This window comes from Panicum hallii, chromosome 9 (genome assembly GCF_002211085.1).
Source record: "Panicum hallii strain FIL2 chromosome 9, PHallii_v3.1, whole genome shotgun sequence".
NCBI classification, from domain to species: Eukaryota; Viridiplantae; Streptophyta; class Magnoliopsida; order Poales; family Poaceae; genus Panicum; species Panicum hallii.
Genome location: NC_038050.1, coordinates 11,588,440 through 11,608,527, shown reverse-complemented (window position 1 = coordinate 11,608,527; position 20,088 = coordinate 11,588,440). Strand labels below are relative to the sequence as shown.

The 20,088-nt window shown below is 47.8% G+C and overlaps 5 protein-coding genes across 7 annotated transcripts; 4 read left to right on the top strand and 1 right to left on the bottom strand.

Moving 5' to 3' along the window:
- The first annotated feature begins 142 nt into the window (after positions 1 to 142).
- LOC112877764 (protein FAR1-RELATED SEQUENCE 5-like) lies at positions 143 to 1,952 on the top strand. The gene has a single exon (XM_025942125.1). It carries the CDS (start codon positions 393 to 395, stop codon positions 1,818 to 1,820), a length of 1,428 nt encoding a protein of 475 aa, XP_025797910.1. The 5' UTR covers positions 143 to 392; the 3' UTR covers positions 1,821 to 1,952.
- Positions 1,953 to 3,561: 1,609 nt separating this feature from the next.
- LOC112873911 (4-coumarate--CoA ligase-like 7) lies at positions 3,562 to 8,207 on the top strand. Of its 3 annotated transcripts, XR_003224848.1 has the most exons (7): positions 3,574 to 4,670; positions 5,558 to 5,744; positions 6,722 to 6,867; positions 6,970 to 7,037; positions 7,561 to 7,666; positions 7,770 to 7,978; positions 8,019 to 8,207. XR_003224848.1 is itself a non-coding variant. In XM_025937006.1 (6 exons), the coding sequence occupies exons 1-6, from the start codon at positions 3,675 to 3,677 to the stop codon at positions 7,896 to 7,898; spliced, it is 1,632 nt and encodes a 543-aa protein (XP_025792791.1). In that variant the 5' UTR covers positions 3,574 to 3,674; the 3' UTR covers positions 7,899 to 8,184. The 3 variants fall into 3 exon arrangements, 1 of the variants encoding a protein (XP_025792791.1); XM_025937006.1 differs by having other exon boundaries at positions 7,770 to 8,184; XR_003224849.1 differs by lacking the exons at positions 6,970 to 7,037; positions 8,019 to 8,207 and having other exon boundaries at positions 3,562 to 4,670; positions 7,770 to 7,911.
- A 1,825-nt stretch (positions 8,208 to 10,032) lies between these two features.
- LOC112872780 (peroxidase 57-like) lies at positions 10,033 to 11,308 on the top strand. Its single transcript, XM_025935832.1, has 3 exons — positions 10,033 to 10,272; positions 10,394 to 10,742; positions 10,872 to 11,308. The coding sequence occupies exons 1-3, from the start codon at positions 10,033 to 10,035 to the stop codon at positions 11,306 to 11,308; spliced, it is 1,026 nt and encodes a 341-aa protein (XP_025791617.1).
- Positions 11,309 to 12,406: 1,098 nt separating this feature from the next.
- Positions 12,407 to 12,943, bottom strand: LOC112877857 (10 kDa prolamin-like). Its single transcript, XM_025942231.1, has one exon. The coding sequence runs from the start codon at positions 12,889 to 12,891 to the stop codon at positions 12,505 to 12,507; it is 387 nt and encodes a 128-aa protein (XP_025798016.1). The 5' UTR covers positions 12,892 to 12,943; the 3' UTR covers positions 12,407 to 12,504.
- A 3,845-nt stretch (positions 12,944 to 16,788) lies between these two features.
- On the top strand, positions 16,789 to 19,817 carry LOC112875799 (peroxidase 27-like). The gene is made up of 4 exons (XM_025939772.1): positions 16,789 to 17,182; positions 17,616 to 17,804; positions 17,942 to 18,140; positions 19,151 to 19,817. The coding sequence occupies exons 1-4, from the start codon at positions 16,964 to 16,966 to the stop codon at positions 19,558 to 19,560; spliced, it is 1,017 nt and encodes a 338-aa protein (XP_025795557.1). The 5' UTR covers positions 16,789 to 16,963; the 3' UTR covers positions 19,561 to 19,817.
- The last annotated feature ends 271 nt before the right edge of the window (positions 19,818 to 20,088 follow it).

The following is a 20,088-nucleotide window of genomic DNA, read 5'->3' as shown; positions in this document are numbered from 1 at the left end:
GTTTATATCTAAATTTTGGAAAGTGGTGGGATGTCAAAAGAAAATTCAAATGGATGGAACGTTTGTTACTGATCTGTTAGTGGCGGCCGATTTGTCGGTATATCCACGGTAAATCTTTCCAAGGTTAACGGTTTGTTTTTTTGGAAGGAGTGATTTAAGGAATGCCTCTGCGCGTATTCCGTATTCCTCCGAACTAATCGACTCCCACATCTCCCCATTCTACCGTCCGGAATCTCGCCGGACTTTCTTCCGCCACCGCTATGTAGAGTTGCGCGCCGCCTCCGCTGTTTCACCGGCCGGCGTCACAGCCACATTTCTCTACTCTTTTGCATTTTTCATCTTGACTAGAGAGTTTCTCTGATCTTTGATGGTCTGCGTAGGCACGATCGACAATGGCGCGGCCGCGGATCGACAGGGCCGAAGCGGACGCCGTCCTCCAGGAACTGCGCCGCCGGAGGGACGAGGACGACTGCGAGAACTTCTACCACTACGAGTTGGACGCCGAGCAGCGCCTGAAGAATCTCTTCTGGGCCGACATCGACTCCCGCCTCGACTACCTCTTCCACGGCGACGTCGTCGTCTTCGACACCACGTACCGGACCAACAAGTACGGCATGCCGTTCGTCCCCTTCGTCGGGCTGAGCCACCACCGCACGCCCGCGTTCTTCGGCTGCGGCATCATCTCCGACCAGTCCCTCGACTCGTACGTCTGGCTGCTGCGCGCCTTCCTGATGTCCACCTACCAGGACAGGCCCAAGTCGGTGATCACCGACGGCGGCGACGCGGTGGCCGCGGCCGTCAAGATCGTGTTCCCGGAGTCCAACCACCGGATCTGCTCGTGGCACGTGGAGCAGGCCGTCGAGGAGCACCTCCGCGGCTCGTCGATCCGGAACGAGTTCAGGTCCCTGATGTGCGACGCGTGCTCCCCGGCGGCGTTCGAGGAGCGGTGGTACGGCTTCATGGCGAAGCACCGGACCGCCGGGAACCAGCGCTGGCTGGACGCCATGTACGGCAAGAGGGAGCTGTGGGCCGCCGCGTTCGTCCACGACAAGTTCTTTCTCGGTATGGCTAGCGACCAGAGGACGGAGTGCCTCGCCACGCGCCTGCACACGGGGCTCCACGGGGGCATGTCGTTGCCCGACCTGCTGCGGCACGCCGACGCCTGCGCCGACGGCCTGCGCCGCGGCAGCGCCGCGCTCGACGCCGAGGCCGACAGGTCCCGGGTGGAGCTCACCACCGGGCACCGGTACCTGGAGGAGCGCGCCGCGCGCTGGTTCACGCCGGCCAACTTCTACCTCCTGCGCGAGGAGATAAAGATGATCGACAGCTTCGAGGTCGTGGAGGCGACGGCCAGAGGCCACCCCACGTTCGGCAAGAAGGCCTACACGGTGGTGTTCAGGCAGCGCCGGGGCGTGCTCTTCCACGTGGAGTGCTCCGGCTCCGGCGACGTCGTCAGATGCAGCTGCCGAAAGATGGAGCGCGAGGGCCTCCCCTGCCGGCACATCCTGTGCGTGATGCGCCACACCAACTCGTCGCGGATACCGGACTGCTGCGCGCTGAGGCGGATGCGGCGGCGGGGCGACGCCAAGTCCGAGAGGCTCGACGAGATGGAGGAGCTGGGGCGTCAGGTGTTCGATCTGGCCTCGGAGGACGCCCAGGAGTTCAAGGAGATCAAGGAGTTTTTGGAAAGCTGGCTGGAAGATAGGAACGCTGGCCTTCGCGGCTCCGGTGGTGCCGTTGCTGTAGTGGACAGCAATACTGCAGACGACGCTGACAGCGTCACGCCGGCGACAAAGAAGACAAAATTGATCGAAGGCTGAGGTGCGGGTGCGGCACACGAGAGATTTCCGTGCGGGCTGAATGCGTTCCTTGCATCTAGTTTCTCATTCGTGCTTGAATTTTTTTATCGTAGTAAATGAAATAATTTTATTCATGTTTGGAGTTCAGAGAAAAATTTGTCCCTATGAATGAATTCAATAAGTTTGGAGTGCTCACCACGCCACTGCCTAGTGCCTGCTACCATAGTACCGCGTGCTTGCCTTTGATCCCTCTAAGCCCACCCACCTCCACTACCCACACCTCTCGACGGCTCACCAGCATTGTCGACTAAAAGGATGGGAAAAAAGCGCTTGTAGCATAAGAGTAGAAAACATATGGAGATAGCTAAAAAACCATGTGAACCGATCGTCGCATCATCCCTCTCCACAAAGCATAACCAGCTTATACATCTAGGCACCACAAATTGTAATGCAAATCCACTTCACTGTCACCGTCACCGACGAGTAAGAGCTCCTTTGGCAAGATTTTTTAAAAGGCTCCAAAACAGACTTCACAAAACAGCCTTCACAAAACAGACTTCATAAGAGCTCTCCCAAACGGTGTAATATCCAGCAGCTCCAAACTTGGAGCCTCCGAAATCCCGCTCACTGTAGCGGATTGGGCGAGCCGGAGCTAGAAATCATGGTTCCGTCCGGCTCCAGGTGCACGCCCGCATCCCGCTGCCATCTTTACCCCCGCGATCTCTTCGCACGTTCCACTCCTCGCGCGGTGGTGGGCGCGAGAGCCATCGCGCTGGAGGCCGAGCAGCGGGAGGCCACGCGGCGGCAGGCGTGGCCGGCTGTGGGAGGCCGAGCAGCGGCGGGCGGGGCTGCCACGCGGCGGTGGGCAGGAAAAAAATAAGAATAAAAGGAAAAAATAGAAAAAGTATAAGAGTATTATGGATATTTTCTTCTTCAATCCATCCATGAGAAATAAGGTGAAGCCATTTTACCAAACGTTTTTTAAAATAGCTTCAACTCCATTAGAGAAGCTACTCCAGTAGAGAAATCGGAGCTGGAGCCATCATTTTTTTTTAAGGAGCCGTAGCCACTTCTGCATTTGTTCTATGTTCCAGGAGCTTCTCCAACAGCTTCACGACGAGCCCTGCCAGACGGGTGGGGAGCAAATGGCTCCGGCAGCAGAGCCCCTCGAAACCCGCTGACTGGAGCCATTCCACGGAGCGGGAGCTCAAAATACTGGCTCCCCGCGGCTCCTCCATGCCGTTTTCCACCGCTGTCCTCGCGTGCGAGTAGGGAGGCGGATGGAGGGCGGTGGGCGCTGAGGCGGCTCGCGGAGGCGGCCGCGGAGGAGAAAGATAAGAATTTTGGCGCGGTGGGGATGCGGTCGGCCACGGGAGCGCACGACGGCGGAGGGGACGGTCGCGGGAACGCAAGGTACCGGAGGATGAGCATCGGATTTTGGCGCTGATTTGGAGTAGCGGCGGCGGCCAACATCTAGAACATAAATTAATTTCATTGAATAATTATCCACCATAAAATATAATATCTTGATAGTGCATTTCTTTAATGCAATAGATATTAATATATTTTTTATAATACGGTCGAAGTACTAAAGTTTGGCTCAAAACAAAGACAATGTGAACGACAGTTTTAAAAATATTTTATGTCCAATCATACGGCATGATCAGCTCTATATCGGTGGGCGCCACCAATGACACGAATCCGATCCACTGTCATCGTGGGCAATGCGATTTCAAGCACGCAAAGTGAAAACTGTGTAGTGTCACTACGAGACCACAACAAGTTGTCCCCTCCATCACCCACGAGATTGGTCGCTGTCGTCTCCCCCGCGGCTGGAACGAGTGTGCTCTCGCTCGCTGGTAGCTGCCCGTGCCCATGGACCCGCGGAGCGGCTTCTGCCCGGCGACGAGGACGTTCCGCAGCCTGCGCCCGCCGATCGCGCTCCCGCCGGAGGACGCGCCCGTCTCCTTCCCGTCCTTTGCTCTGTCCCGCCTCCCCTCGCCGCTCCCGGCGCACCCGGCCTTCGTCGACGCGTCCACCGGCGCCGCGCTCTCGTTCGCGGCGCTCCTCGCCCGCGTCCGCTCCCTCTCCGCCGCGCTGCGCGGCGCGCTCGGCGTCGCCAGGGGCGACGTCACGCTCGTCCTCGCACCGCCCAGCCTGGACGTCCCCGTGGTGTACCTCGCAGTGCTGTCCCTCGGCGCCGTCGTCTCGCCGGTCAGCCCGCTATCCACGGCCGCCGATGTCGCCCGCGCCGTCGGCCTGTGCAGCCCGTCCGTCGTCTTCGCCACCGCCGCCACCGTAAGCAAGGTCCCCGCGGCCCGGGAGCTGACCGTCGTTCTGCTCGACTCGCCGCAGTTCGAGTCCTTCCTCCACGGCCACGAACCGGTGGAGGCGGACGGGCCACCGGCCGAGGTGCGGCAGTCCGACGTGGCGGCGATCAGCTACTCGTCGGGGACGACGGGGCGAACGAAGGCGGTGGCGCAGTCCCACCGGCGCCTCATCGCGTCGTCGCTGCAGGTCCCCTCGGCGCGGCCGCGGGCGCCCGGCGGGCCCGTGGTGACGCTCCTGGGCGTGCCCATGTTCCACTCGTACGGCTTCCACATGCTGATGCGCGGGGTCGCGGCGGCCGAGACGACGGCCGTGGTCACCGCGCCCCGGGGCGGCGCGGCGGCCGTGGCGGCCGCGGCAGCGAGGTGCCGGGCCACGCAGATGTTCGTGGCGCCGCCGGTGGTCGTGGCCATGGCGCGGGGAGGCGGCGGCGGTCCGGAGGGGTTCCCGGACCTTGTCCGGGTCGACTGCGGCGGCGCGCCGCTGAGCAGCGCGGCGGCGTCGGCGTTCCAGGAGAGGTTCCCCGACGTCGAGCTGTCGTTGGTAAGTGCGCTGCTGCCCATCTTTGACGGTGACATTAACTTTTGCCATAATTTTGGCATGCTCGCTTATTTTTAATTTGCACCTTGCCCACAAGGATCGCGATCGAAATCTTTGTGGTTCTCTATTCGGGGTGGAAGTTCTCGTTCTCGCGTGGCTCCGCGTTCCGAACATTTGGTGTTTGGCGCCAGTCAGCAACAGTCACGTGGCGACCGACCCACGACACCTCTGGTGCGGGAGGGGGCTGCATGTCAAACTTGTTTTTATTCATATAAACACTTCAAGTGAAATTGCTACATTTACTCTTTCAAAAATAGTTATTGGATTTGTCCTTTAAAAAGTTGCCGGTTTTGTAATTTATTTATATAAATAATCACCATCAGCTGCATCTTAATATAATTTTTACAATATTGGCACGTACATAATATCTGGGAAAAGAATATGGACCATGGGTCAGATAATACTCATTTCAGCTAGAATCAAGAGATGATAAATAGGCACTGTTCCCAACCTGTTTTTTTCTTTTGGATTTGCCATGGTTTATCAAAAAGAATGTTAGGGAAATATTGTTGTGTTGTGCATCCTAAAGTAGTTGTCTCAAATGTCTGAAGGCCTTCTAAGGTGTAAAAACCGTTATACAACTTAATCCCCTAAATCAGTTTTGTGGCTAGATGAAAACTAGTTGGTTCAACTCATCTTAATTTCTCTAGTTTAGGGGACTAGCTGACCTGAATATAATCTCCTTGTATGCTAGTTACCAAGCATGACGCCAAGCTAACATGCTAGCGTTTTAGGTCCAGCTGAGGGGTTTCTGGACCACGGCTGGCACACTCTCACTTTATTCTTTGTATAATAATAAATCTTTGATATGGTTTACAAATAAAGCACAGGCATTAGGATCAACTGAGGGTGGCGTGATATCAAAGATGGTTGGTCATCACGAATGTCATCAGATAAAATCAACAGGCCGACTATGTAGTGGTGTTGAAGCCAAAGTTGTTGACATTATCAGTGGTGGCCTCTTATCGACCAATGAGCAAGGAGAATTATGCATTCAAAGCCCAAGTGTCATGCTAGGTAACTGCGTCACTACTTCATCTACTTAAATTTGCATCATATATCTATCTATCTATCTATCTATCTATCTATCTATCTATCTATCTATCTATCTATCTATCTATCTATCTATCTATCTATCTATCTATTCCATTTTGAGTACAAAGATCCAACAATAAGGTTCCACATCACAACACTATTTTTTTTCCAAATGCAATCGAGAGCCCAAATAAAAAAGTTGTTAAACAAAAGGCACTCAACTATTGTTAGGTATTCTAAGTAATATTAAAAAATTATCGTTTCATGTGTATCACACACAAAAATACAAATTATTTATTAATTACATGATATATAGAAATATTTATTTGTAGAACTTAATATGTTTCCAAAGTAAGGAAAGAAATGCACATCTCAGAAGAATGTCCAGTTTCAATGCTAATATAAGAATGGTGTTAAAAAATGCTAAAAGTTTAATTATAATAAAGTTGCTGCACTAATTTTATACTTTTTTATGAATTTTTATATTTACTTGTATCAGATGATAGTATGTATTATGTGTCCTTATGTTTTTATAGTATTATGCTTAGTTGATGAGTAGTCATGGTCACCCATTTTTGTTAGTTATTTGAATACAATGACAATGTTTGTTTAATCATGACACACCTTTATCAGATGATCAATTGCAAACGTTTCCACCTAAATTTAAAATGCAACTAAAAGTATGATACAATATCCACATGATGGTCCAGTTTAACATCGTGCAACACAGGCAATAAACAAAAATTGCTACATAGAAAAAATAGTATCATAAAAAAAATTTATCGAGTTATTTCCCAATTCATGGCACTTTATGAATAAACAATAGAAAGCATCATTGTAATTAAAAATATAACATGGCAAACAATTCTGAGGAACTTACTTTTTATCACAAGTTTCAAAGTAATGATTAATTTTACCAACAGCTTCATGGGAATGTTAATTCTATATCAATCATATAGGATATGTTGGAGGTAACGAAACAAGAATTTCTGCATTTGACTCCGATGGTTGGCTTAAAACTGGAGACCTCTGCTATTTTGACGAAGATGGCTTCCTTTACGTAGTTGATAGACTAAAGGATCTCATTAAGTACAAAGCATATCAGGTATTTAACATGTTTCTCCTTTTTTATGATTTAGATTTAGTTCCACGGTTAGCATTACCACATTTTGTGCCCTTACATGCAATACATTCATTTTGTACTTAGGTTGCACCAGCAGAGTTAGAGGACGTGCTACATTTGATTCCAGGGATATCTGATGCAGCAGTTATCCCGTACGTTCTCTTATATATACCTAAACAAATGACATGCACCATGCTTATTTTTCATGAACCATTTGAACGATATTTAGATTTCATGGTAAGGTATCCTAATAATCATATAATGTTTCAATATTTTCATTGAAAACTGATATAATGATTCACCAATGATGATTGCGTTGGCACTAAGAATATTTTATTAAAAAAAACTAAAATACATCTCTCAGAACAAAATAAAACATCTATTTATATTATTTCTAAATAGATAAATCGTATTGCAGGTCTTTATCTGTTTCTTTATAGTTACAACAAGATATGTATAGGATAACTTCATATCAATTCAACATAATTTCACTCTAATCAAAACACATCCAATCACATCAACGTGTCTATGTACTCAATATGTATGTAACTATGTACTATACAAATAGGATGGGTATTAAGAATGTCTGCTGTCCAAGAGTTACTGATGGTTTGTTATTTTCAACATTACATGTTTATGAGATTTAAATTTACTCCCTGTTGTACTTACATATAGATACCCGGATGAAGAAGCGGGACAATTGCCAATGGCACTTGTTGTCAGACAAAAGGGGAGCAATAATCTTACAGAGGACCAAATAATGGAATTCGTTGCAGAGCAGGTACATACATTGGCTGCCTAGAACTTGATCACATACTGCATGCATTAACTGACATCTTGCATACAATATATTTACATACGCTAATCGAGTTAACTTTCATTAGGTTGCCCCTCACAAGAAGATACGCAGAGTTGTTTTTGTTGATTCAATACCACGGCTGCCATCTGGCAAGTTGCTGAGGCGTGAGCTGCACAAACAAATCACACGTTCTCAAAGTATTAGCCGGTTGTAGCACACACAAGCCGCTTCTAGCAACGGATGAGGCCAGCCAAGCAGTCAAAATCAATGCGAACAAGGGAACAGCTGCCAAAGGTCCTTGGTTAGAATTATTGTATAGAGATGATTACCAGAGGTCCTTGATCACAATAAACACATGCCCCACATGGCGATAGCTTCCGGAACTTTCTTTCAATCTTTCGGATGGAAGGGAATGTGCCATGTTTAGATACAGCCGCATGCAAAACAGATAATGAGAATTGTGCTTGGAATAATACATGTCCATATGGGCATTTGGCCTACGGAACGCCTCGGGCATTTCTCCCGCATCACGCAACATGGATGCCAGAGCTATCATCTATAGTTCTATACAAACAGTGAAAAAACAGCTGGAGGCAAAAGTTTTTTACTTTTTTCTTTCCGAGGAACAGCGAGTTGGATCTTTGAATCCATATTTTGTCCCCCACATAAACACAACTTTAGATTGCGATCTTAACATTCATCTTTTTTTTTCCTTTTGCAAAATATAGTAACATATAGATTATCACAGACACGCACGCATACTCATTCATGTGAGTGCAACATTAATTGGATACACAAACTTACATATATTGTTTTTGTTTTTTCCTAAGCCAAAATTTCAAACTTTGACCAAGCTTAAATAGAAATATACTATCATATTCAATATCAAATAAATCAAATATTAAGGCATATTGCGGTGGATCTAACAGAACTGATTCGATGTATTAGATGTTGGTTATTTTTCTATAAATTTAGTCAAAGTTAGAGAAACTTAACCTATGACAAAAGCAAAACGACATGCATTCTTGAACGAAGGTAGTATAAACAAAAAAAAACAGAGCAACTAAAAAGTAATTGCAAAGTACATTGTTACATGTTACTCGCCATATAAAAAGGAGGAGGTAAAATACACAAGTGATGAAGTGAGTACGTAAAAGAAAAGAAAAATCGACCCACGATCGGATTCAGCCCAACACTCGGGCTGGCGCCATCCATCACAGGCAATGGATCGGATAAAATTCTGCGTATGAAACGAGAGCAGAATTGCCATGGCTAGAAGTGATCTTTATCCTAGTATAGTCTTCTATATATTGAAGTGGTAATTCTTTTTCTAGTTTTTTAATAAGACCCGTTTGACCTCGACAACTCCTTCTACCCGAGCGTGCTCGCCTAAAACATGCTTGGTAAGCATGGTAAAATTACTCTAGCCCAAGCAAGCAATACTGTAATTCAAACGTCATCCTCTGCGTGCCCAGCAAAAGCTTTGCTTCCTTCTACGGATACCTGTAACGGAAAGCTATATGACAACCGTGTATTTCTTTTATTTCCATCTCACACCCAAATTTTGCTTCTTCCTCTTCCTACCAATTCAAGACTTCTTCTACCTCCTTCCACCTCCGGCGAGCTTCTTCTCCACCTCCGGCGAGATCTCCGGCGAGGTTAGGATTCGAAGTTAGGGTTTGGGCTCCGGCGATCTCCATTGCCGGACTTAGAAGGAAGACCGGGGGTGGCAGGCCGGCCCGGCGGAGGTTGCGGGCGCGGGGACGGTGAGGCCGGCGGCGGTGGCGCCGTCGGGTGGGCTGGTGGAGGAGGCCAGTTGGGCCAGGCTGAGGCGAGGGCGACGACTTCCGACGATGGGAGGAGCAGGCGGAGGAGCCGCCGGCGCGGGAGGAAGGAGGTTGAAGGAAGAAGATGAACAGTGCAAGGAAGGAGATCCATCGTCATATCTTGATCTAATGGCAAAAAAATTCAGGTATAAAGAAGGGAAAAAAATATTCGGGTGTGATATAGACAGCGTCACGCTGTAATGATGCAGTAGGAGTAGAGTAAGCCATACTCCTGTGTTTCTGCCCTTGCTCCCCGCGGCCGTGAGGAGTTTGATCGAGCTTCACCTCCACACGCAGCAGAGACCACCCTGCAGTGGCATGTGGTCTGCCACATGCCGAGTGAACTGTCGCTAGCATTCCGAGGTGCATTAACGAAGCGAGGGCGCCCTTGAGTGCTCCCAACTCCACCGGCGACCCGATCTCTAAAACCGGAGCTGCTTGCCCGATCCCGAGACCATACTTCGTCGCGTCGATCTCTCCGCCTCCACGGCCGGGCACCGACTACTACTCATCGTCGTCGTCATGGCCCTGAAGGTGCCGCGTCATTCCCTGCTACTGCTGTTGGCGGTCGGCGCGGTGCAAGCCGCCGCGGCCTCTGCCGCCGTGCCGCCGCCGCAGGCCCAGCTGCAGGTCAGCTTCTACGCGCGGTCGTGCCCGCGCGCCGAGGCCATCGTCCGCCGCGTCGTCCGCCGCCGCGCCGCGCGGGACCGCTCCGTCCTCCCCGCGCTCATCCGCCTGCACTTCCACGACTGCTTCGTCAGGGTACGCACTCGTCGGAGAACATCTAAGCGGCCGTGTGCCATTGGCGCAGCGACCATGTCCAAGAGATTTCGCCGCCTCTGATGCCGAGAGTTTTGGCCATGTGTACTACTACTCCCACCAGGGATGCGACGGCTCGGTGCTCATCGACAGCACGCCGGGTCACCCGGCCGAGAAGGAGGCCCCGCCGAACCTGACGCTGCGGATGCTCGACGTGGTCGACGACGCCAAGGCGGCCGTCGAGGAGGCGTGCCCGGGCGTCGTGTCGTGCGCCGACATCGTCGCGCTGGCCGCCAGGGACGCCGCGGCCATGGCGGGGAGGGTGCGCTACGAGCTGCCCACGGGGAGAAGGGACGGCACCGTGTCCAGCGCGGCCGAGGTGAACCTGCCCAGCCCCTCCGCGTCGTTCGCCGAGGCCCTGTCCGCCTTCCGCTCCATCGGCCTCGGCGTCGTCGATCTCACCACCTTGCTAGGTGATACACATTCGAAATTTCCAATCGAATTGTGCCAAATATTACTCATCTGATTTTGGATCAAATATTTCAAACCAAATTGGTAGCATTTCGTCTGCGCTTGTCTTGAAATCAAAACAAACGTGGCAGGTTCGCATACCATGGGGTTCTGCCACTGCGGGCTCATCATGAACAGGCTCTACAACTACAACAGCACCAGCCCGTTCGACCCGACCATGGACGCCGGCCTGCTCGCCGTGCTCCGGCGCCGGTGCCCGCCGCACGTGGTGACGCCGCAGAACCAGTCGCGCGACGTGATCGTGCCCATGAACTTCGTCGCGCCGCTCGGCCCGTTCGGCCTCGACAACTCCTTCTACCCGAGCGTGCTCGCCGGCAGAGCCGTCCTGCAGATCGACCAGGAGCTCGCGTCCTCCGGCGCCGCCCGCCGGATCGCGGCCATGTTCGCGTCGCGGCCGGGGAACTTCCGGGTGCAGTTCGCCAAGTCCATGGTGAAGCTGGGGGGCGTGAACGTCCTGACGGGGAGGCAAGGGGAGGTCAGGCTCAACTGTCGACGGTTCAACAGCTGATGGATGTGGTCGTGTAGAGTCAGAAATCCGATGGCACAACCTTACGAGTTCAGTGTCAATGCAGAGAGTAGATAGTAAACTGTTCAGTTGTTCTCTATTCATACCTATATATATATATATAGTAGTACCAATATAATGTAACAATGTTGGTTGATTGTTCTTGTGCAGAGTTAAACTGCGCAGGATGCCAAATGTTGGGGAGCAGAACAATCGAGTCAATAATACATGATCTTTTTTTATGATTTTCTTCCTAGACATGAGATGATTATGGACAAACTTTTTTTTATTTTTGAACGATATGAATGGAGTATGAAACTTCGTAATTTGTTTTTTATATTGCAAGAGAACCAGCAATGCATTTCTTGCAATGTAAAAAATCTGTTGAAGATAAATCGTCGGACTTAAACGTGTCATCACAATGGGCTTATAATTATGATGAGCCGAAGTGGTTCAAAACTGCTAAATTTCTCACGTTATATCCAACTCCGATCCCTTTGTTCCAACTCACCACGAAACATGTCAAGATAGAGAATCTTTTAATATAAATGTTAATATATGTTTTGCTATGAACTTAGCTAGGCAAAGCTAATAAAAGATTGACTTCGAACAAAACTAAGTTTTGAGTAATTGCTAATGGGCTTACGGTGGCCAAGCACTCAAAAAGAGTCCAAAAACGTAGGTGGGCTTGCTAGCCCGTCTAGACATAAGGATGCCAGCCCATTAAGCCCACTATCCATTTCTTTTCATTTTCATTTTTTTTCTTATCCATTTTCCCTTCACATCTGTGATTCTAATTTTCTTAAATTTCATATATGCTCAGTAATAGTCCAAATAAGCAAGGTTCATTCCAGCCTGAGCCAGACACAACCATTCATTATTACAGGCCAATAACAAGTAGTAAAAGAAAGGTGCTTTGGATCTATATTGAAGTGCTTAAAACTTAAGCAGGTTTAGGGGTCTTAAACTATAGTTTAAAGGTAAGGACCTAAGTGCTGCAACTGAGGTACTGTGGCATTCGGAGCCATCGAGGGTGCCGATGTACAAGCACACTAGAAATGGAATGAGTTTCAATAAAACCGCAGTCATTGCTGATAATCATAGGATAACCATCTTATTCAATACTTCATTTCTGTCAAGTCGCACGCGATGGCATGTGAACTTTATTCACCGGTGTTACACATGACACTGATATCTATCTAGCATGAACAACCAGCAACACATTGCTGAGGATAGGCCAGGGGGTTCCTCATGGCTGCTGTGCTGTACATGTATGGGAGCTGCATTGGCATCTGGCACATGGAACCACACTGGCACCGGGGTGCCATCACGCCTTGCATCACTGGAGGAATGCAGTACTGCTGCATCTGCATCTGCTGTGTGATCGGGAACATGGCACCAAGCTGCTGGCATTCTGGTGACATGATGCCCTGCATCATTAGAGCCATGCAACGCTGTTGCTGCAGCATGGCCAGTGGATATGGTTGCATCATTGGCGGTGTGTACCGAAGGTAACTGGTTGCACTAGCACTAACAGCACAGAGAGCTAGGAGGGCGAACAAGGCGAATACCTTGGATGATGCCATGGGGTCCAATAATTACTAGGACTAGATTGTAGGATGATGTGTTTTTGATAGATTTGGCTGTGATGAGTGGGGGAAGTGAGGACCTATTAGGTCCTATTTATAGAGGAATCCATGCTACAAAGTTCATGTAGAAAAGCAAGATATTTGGCCTTTGTGAAATAGAAGGTTGTGTTAAGATAAGAATGGCATGACATGGCATTTGGTCAATCTGGAAGTAGAACAGCTGTTTTTTTCTTGGAAGAGAACGACAGATTCAATGGTGACATGCGCTAAATGCTTGCTGAAGTGTTGGATTGGTGGCCCCTTCTGATAAATGGGTAAGGGGAATGTGATTACTTTACTTTCCATGTCAATGCCACATCAGAATGGTTTGATGGTTCATAAATGTAAGGTTGTAGCGTGATGAGCCCCTGATCTTTATGAAGAGCCTTTTCCAACCAAATTTGTCTTATTTTGCTGTGATACACAAGTCACAAATGGATGGGGGATAGTGTACTTTCCATGTCAGTGCCACATCATATTTGTTTGCTAGTTTGTAAAAGTAAGCATGTCGTAGTGTAACTTCATTAGGCTTACGGCATCTCACTAACTGAATTTGTTTGTCACCATTTGATATAACCATATGAAATAGTACAAAAAACTTGTTAGACAAATGATTCCTGAATCTAACGGTAGCTAGTATTTAAATGGTAAAACTAAAATATAAGCGATTTTCAAAATGGAAGATGTTTAATCCAGGGAAAATAAGTATCATTTTGCATTTGTAGAGAGATATTCAAAAAATTATAAAGCATTAATATGCGATCAGACAAAAAAATATTTACCTAAACAATGTATCCATCGATGAGATCTAGAAGCCCAAATAATCGTCAAAATTTTGAGCAACAATGATTAAAGAAAAGAAGACATTGCAATAAGGCATTCTCCAATGGTGCCAAGTCAGCTAGCTTGTAGGAGTAAAATATAATATTTTATCTAGATGGAAGAGAGAGAAAGAGATGAAAGAGAAGAGCTATCTTTTGATCCAGAGATAGTCTCGTACTTATATACTTTTAAGTGAGGCTGATATTTAGATCCATCTATATCTTAAGTTGTGTGCTAAGAGTTAGACCACTGAAGAAGTGATCTTTTATGCTATCTATTTTTAGTTAGTATGAGTTAGCAGTTGGCTCAACCTTTGCAGGAGGTCTAAGAAATCAAGGGTGCGTGAGATGGTGAAGCAACGTGCAGGGTGAGTTTGCAGGTTTGAACACCGTATGTATTCACGCGAAAAGGTGTGTGGCATGCACTACCACTACCCCAAATAATAAACTTTTTGTTATATACCAATCACGTTGGATACTCGGATGTCAGGCAGGTCGCCAATGTTTCCTTTTTCTTTTACAGGGCAGGTTACCAAAGTTACTTAACTACGACACCAACTTATGTCCATGTTTTAATTAGCCGCCTACTATTTACGTGCATTTCAGCCCAAGTATCACCGTGAACAGCACAGAGAGCAACATGGGAAGAGGCCCACGGGCCACAACACGAGCAGTGATCGATAGTCCCGTGGGCCCGTTTCTCAAACCAACAATATACTAGGCCATAAGATAAATCCCTCAAATCTTTTCTTCCTCCAAACCTGGCCAACACAGCTTCACTATAAACAACTGAACTCATTTTGACTGATACATCACAGATTTGGTCCAATGTCCTACAAACACTTTTCTTTCACAAATGAAGATGCTTTTAAGTATAGTACAACATACACCGTTAAATGTTAATGGGAGTGTATGTAGGCTCAAAAAAAAAATCGCTAACAGTTTCTTGTCAGAAAATGGACCATGATGACTTGTTTGGCAACTGACGGAAAGCTGCAAGAAAGTGAAAAGCACGGCCGCTTTATAACAGCAAAACTTAGCTTTCTTGTGGGAGAGCTTATCCACTCCACCAATCACTCAACACTGTCTGAACTGTGCCGTGCACTTTAACGAGTGGATCCTGCTCCTGCTCCTGGTATGATTCATAGCCAGCATGCTACTCTCTCTGTTTGCTCCTACTTTTATGGCTTCTTCTCTGATTCCTGTTCATAGAAGATCTGCAAACGTTTGTCTCTGCTTGCTGTCAAATCCTGTAGAGTACAAACTTATTCCTGAATACCTGCAAAAGAAGAAAAAAAGAACTTGTTCCTGAATCAAACAAGCAAGTACTTCCTTTAGGATGCCTAGTCAGGGCCTGTTTAGTTCCACCAAAACGCAAAAACGCAAAACGCAAAATTTCACTGTAGCAAAGGAATCTTGCTAATTTGAAGTACTAAATGAAGTCTATTTGCAAAATTTTTTGCATGGATGGGTTGTAAATCGCGAGACGAATCTAATGAGCCTACTTAATCCATGTTTTGCAACAGTGATGCTACAGTAACCATCCGCTAATTATTGCTTAATCATGGATTAATTAGCATCATTAGATTCGTCTCGTGATTTACAACCCATCCATGCAAAAAGTTTTGCAAATAGACTTCATTTAGTACTTCAAATTAGCAAGATTCCTTTGCTACAGTGAAATTTTGCGTTTTTGCATTTTGCGTTTTGGTGGAACTAAACAGGCCCTCACACACAAATGCCAAATGGCGCCCGTCTCCATAAAAGGTACCCTATGTTCTGCATTCGTTTTGATCTCACTCTCTGTCTCCATCAAACAAGAAGCTGGACAATATGCTTAACCTCTGAAGGGAAGACAACTACCTGTGTTCACAGTGTGCTCAGTGAGTTAGTGACTAGTAAAAACTCAATCATGTGTACCTCTTCTAGAAAGCTGAACAAAATACACACAGCAATATCAATGATAAGGTTGCCCGTATGTATTGTGAACAAGGGCAGATGCAACCTGTTCTACTGGGAAAGCACTTTAGACTCCGTTGGGAGAGAGAAAAAAAAGGTAAAAAGACCATAAACCACTTTCCCTCATCTGAGGATGAACAACAGCAGTAAGACCTGGGTCAAACGCGCCCTAAACAAAGTGCACCAGATAAGATCTCACAAGGGCAATCAGGTCGCCAATAATAGGGCTCCAGCAAACAAATCCCTATCCGATCCGACCACGTGAGCCGCACTTGGGGCCTTGAAGCCCGATCCCGTCACAATTCTAATCACTGCTCTGACGCGGCTGATCTGCTCAACTACTCCTTGTCAGGGACATCTCCCAACCATTCCCAAGTAGTAAATCATTGGTAAATGACACCTGTTAAACTTCGTGTTCCATGAAGCCGCCCTCTATCTCATACACTCAGATATCTGACTGCATCACAACTTGTGTTCATACCTTGGGTGTAAATAAAGTAGATGTCGGCTGCAGTTGGATCTAAGAGCTACGCCTCTCCTGTTAAAAAATAATGTCCTCCCATAAGGTTTATAGTGTTTTTTTTAAAAAAACTTTAACCACGTTTCTAAGAGCATTAGGCTTTGTAAACATCCTAAAAATTTGACAGCCATATTTCAGTGATGCCATCCAATAAACCTCTTGTAAAAACGCTTCCTTTTTTTGAAACGAGAAAAACGCTTCTTCTTCTTTTTTAACGATACATCAGACATTGTACAGCGGTAAAAGACGATGGAGTACATTGTACTAATCCACATCGTAAGCAACAAGTAACTAAATCAATCCTGAGCAAGTTACCACAAACTTAGGCGGAGTATTTGCAGACGGCATCTCCATCAGTCACATACATAGCCTGTACATTAGCACACCTCCTAACCTAAGAACCCGGAAACCCATGGCCAATCACATGGCATCATGCCCATGACAGCCGGGAAAAACGACGCTGTCACAACGCTGCCCGAGATCTCGCCGACCGATGGCATCCACTCCCCAGTCCCCACCCCACCCCACCAGCTTTCTATATATCCCGCGGACGCCGGCCGGCCGCCCGGCTGATCACGCACCGCCGCCTGCTCATGTGCGCGGCGCGAGGCTCGAGCCGCCGGAAAAGAGAGCCCAAGCCAAGCAACCGATAGATTATTTTTTTCCTCCACCGAGTGTTGGGGACAAGCTTGTACTCCCTGGTAGCTTGCATTGGCAGCTCTGCACTACCATGGCAGTGCGAGTGCTTCCTCTGCTGCTGGTGCTGGTTGCTTCAGTCCATGGCTACGGCTACGGCCATGGCGACGGGAAGCTCAGGGTTGGGTTCTACAAGGATTCGTGCCCGGACGCCGAGGCGATCGTCCGCAAGATCGTCGCCAAGGCCGTCCGCAAGGACCCGACGGCCAGCGCGCCGCTGCTGAGGCTCCACTTCCACGACTGCTTCGTCAGGGTATTCAGAATGGCCTCCTTTTCCTGAATGCTGACCTTGTCTTTGCTTGCGGCTTGTTCTGTTGGTGAAGGAAGGAAGTGAGTATAGAAAGTATCTAGCTAATACTGTAGATTCTTTTCAAAATGCCTGTCCCTTTCTTTGATTCGTCTCTTTTGGATGCAAGGGCATCCCATGCTGGTTCATAGAGATTCAGTCAGTAGACACAAAGTGAGACAGAAAAAATGACTCTGAAACTTTATCCGGGAAACGGGGGTTGATAAGATTCCCCACGCGGACGTCTCAAGATTGTCTTTTCCATGCCCTTTGTTTCTACCTCGCAGAAGAACATACATTTGCCATGGACGTTTCATGTTTGGACTCTGAAGTTCAAACCCACTCTGTGAAGTGATATGGTGTGGCGGCCAATGTTAATTTCTTCTCCCCATTGATGCAGGGCTGCGAGGGGTCGGTGCTCCTCAACTCCACCAAGGGGAACACGGCGGAGAAGGACGCCAAGCCCAACCTCACGCTGGAAGCCTTCGACGTCATCGACGACATCAAGGCGGCGCTCGAGAAGGAGTGCCCCGGCAAAGTCTCCTGCGCCGACATCCTCGCCATCGCCGCCAGGGACGCCGTCTCTCTGGTCATTGCCTACAACAGCTTGCTTCTTCAGTTTCCATCCATGGCTGCCGCCTGATTCCTTCTTCCTTGTTCTCCAAATTGGCAATGGCAATGGCTGCATTGAGTCTGATTGCTATTGCGTTGAATTGAATGGAACAGGCCACGAAGGTGGTGACCAAGGGGGAGTGGAGCAAGGACGGGAACCTGTACGAGGTGGAGACCGGCAGGCGGGACGGCAGCGTCTCCAGCGCCAAGGAGGCCGTCAAGAACTTGCCCGACTCCTTCGATGGAATCCGGAAGCTTATCAAGAGGTTTGCGTCCAAGAACCTCAGCCTAAAGGATCTAGCTGTTCTGTCAGGTATTCATCTATACAAACTGCCTCATTAATCTGAGTGGGTTAATTTGATAAATTTTATCTGATAGTATGTGTACAGGTGTCAAGAAATGGTATTTTTAAGGTGTCTCTTTTTTGCTTTGTGAAAGTATTTCCTTTTTGGCTGGTGGATTTGTAAAAGGGGCCTGCACAAGTACTGCAGTACTGCTTATTGAATGTGAACTTGGTACATCATTAGGAATATAGTATACATTAAGTTTAACAAACAGGAAATCAGCTTATAACTAGTTAAAACTAGAAATTGATAGCATAGTAGATCTAAGTTATTAATTTTTAACGAATATAAATGGCTCAAATTTTGTATCAAGAAAAAGGTTGAGTTTTTTTTTTCCGCGTAGAATGCTTACTATTCATCGTTTACTTTCGAGACAACCCTTAACACCAAGTGTCGTCTAATTTTATCCTTAACCTTACTAAAGCCCACCCATGCTTTGACGGTGTTCAGTTTTCGGATAGTAACTAGATTTTGTGTTTATTTTCCCTGGAATGTAGTAATTTTTCGTTTTTTCTCTTCTCAAAAGTTAGGGGCACACCATCCAAGAGTCACTGAATACAGTGATGATCTCACGACATATTACTACTCCATAATAAGTTTTGAAATGATCGAAATCCAATGAAGCTGGTTTCAATTCGGTTTGACCTAAGTGGTCCAGCGGACGGACCAAGTTCATGGTGATGTGCCATGCTCCTTGTATTTGGGAACTGAATTGACATTGGGTCCTGGCACGTGGCATGTAGAATTATGATCTTCTTGAAAGGGGTAGCACTCACTGCTTTGCACAATCCAAGAAACAATCATAAGGATATTGCAAAAATACAAAACTTATGAAAACATCGAAATGCTCAAACAGGATAAAGTCAAATGGAAGCGAAAAGAACCCAATCACCTCAAATTTCACTCTTCTACTTCAGAGATCTCCTTGTGATCGAATTTGCAACGCTAACCCATTACACGCATGCTGCTGCCATCCCAGGTGCCCACGCGATCGGCAAGTCGCACTGCCCGTCGATGGCCAGGCGGCTGCGCAACTTCACGGCGCACCACGACAGCGACCCGACCCTGGACAGGGCGTACGCCGACCGGCTGCGGCGGCGGTGCCGGAGCCCCCGGGACAGGACGACGGAGCTGGAGATGGTGCCGGGGAGCTCGGAGACCTTCGACGCGGCGTACTACGGCCTGGTCGCCAAGCGGCGGGGCCTCTTCCACTCCGACGAGGCGCTGCTCCGGAACGAGGTCACCCGGGGGCTCGTGCTCCGGTACAGGGACGCGGAGGAGGCGTTGTTCCTCAGGGACTTCGGGGCGTCCATGGTGAACATGGGCAGGGTGGGCGTGCTCACCGGCGGCCAGGGGGAGATCAGGAGGAGATGCGCCTTCGCCAACTAGCTAGCTAAGCAAGCTACTAAGCGAGCTGCTTGCTATGGTGTCTTTAATTTGTTGCGTTGCCTGTGTTGGTGTTTTGTTGTAGTTTCGAAAATCTTCCGTTTTATACAGGTTTAGGGATTGTTTAGGTTCTATATGATTGTGAACGTTTGGTTTGATGTTAATTGTAACTGAAACTTTGGTGGAATGTGATAACATGTTCCATAATGTGGACACAAGCAGAAGACTAGCTTTGATCCTGGCCGAGAAAGGATGCTTCCTTTTCCTCCTGTCCCGACACCCCCACAATGTGAGGATTTGCAACTCCACAGTGGTAGTTAGTCTTGATGAGTGTCCCGTCAATCTGTTGAAAGATTGAAAAAGGTTAGATATTGGAATATACAAATCTAAAATTATTATTAAACAGATTAGAGATTGGAAGGCATATATATTAACCTAAAAAAGTAGTAAAATCATTTTCTAATTCCTGTCTCTTAACATTCAGAAACAGGAATTCAGAAGGACTTTTGGTCCAGTTGAGGTAAACAAGTA

What these genes read in the sequence shown, in the direction of transcription:
- LOC112877764 (XM_025942125.1), top strand. Translation starts at nt 393, where the DNA reads ATGGCGCGGCCGCGGATCGACAGGGCCGAAGCGGACGCCGTCCTCCAG.
- LOC112873911 (XM_025937006.1), top strand. Translation starts at nt 3,675, where the DNA reads ATGGACCCGCGGAGCGGCTTCTGCCCGGCGACGAGGACGTTCCGCAGC. An exon ending in TTAAGTACAAAGCATATCAG is followed by an intron (nt 6,868 to 6,969) that starts GTATTTAACATG and finishes TTTTGTACTTAG; the next exon opens with GTTGCACCAGCAGAGTTAGA. An exon ending in TCTGATGCAGCAGTTATCCC is followed by an intron (nt 7,038 to 7,560) that starts GTACGTTCTCTT and finishes ACTTACATATAG; the next exon opens with ATACCCGGATGAAGAAGCGG.
- LOC112872780 (XM_025935832.1), top strand. Translation starts at nt 10,033, where the DNA reads ATGGCCCTGAAGGTGCCGCGTCATTCCCTGCTACTGCTGTTGGCGGTC. An exon ending in TCCACGACTGCTTCGTCAGG is followed by an intron (nt 10,273 to 10,393) that starts GTACGCACTCGT and finishes TACTCCCACCAG; the next exon opens with GGATGCGACGGCTCGGTGCT. An exon ending in CGATCTCACCACCTTGCTAG is followed by an intron (nt 10,743 to 10,871) that starts GTGATACACATT and finishes CAAACGTGGCAG; the next exon opens with GTTCGCATACCATGGGGTTC.
- LOC112877857 (XM_025942231.1), bottom strand. Translation starts at nt 12,891, where the DNA reads ATGGCATCATCCAAGGTATTCGCCTTGTTCGCCCTCCTAGCTCTCTGT.
- LOC112875799 (XM_025939772.1), top strand. Translation starts at nt 16,964, where the DNA reads ATGGCAGTGCGAGTGCTTCCTCTGCTGCTGGTGCTGGTTGCTTCAGTC. An exon ending in TCCACGACTGCTTCGTCAGG is followed by an intron (nt 17,183 to 17,615) that starts GTATTCAGAATG and finishes CCATTGATGCAG; the next exon opens with GGCTGCGAGGGGTCGGTGCT. An exon ending in GGATCTAGCTGTTCTGTCAG is followed by an intron (nt 18,141 to 19,150) that starts GTATTCATCTAT and finishes CTGCCATCCCAG; the next exon opens with GTGCCCACGCGATCGGCAAG.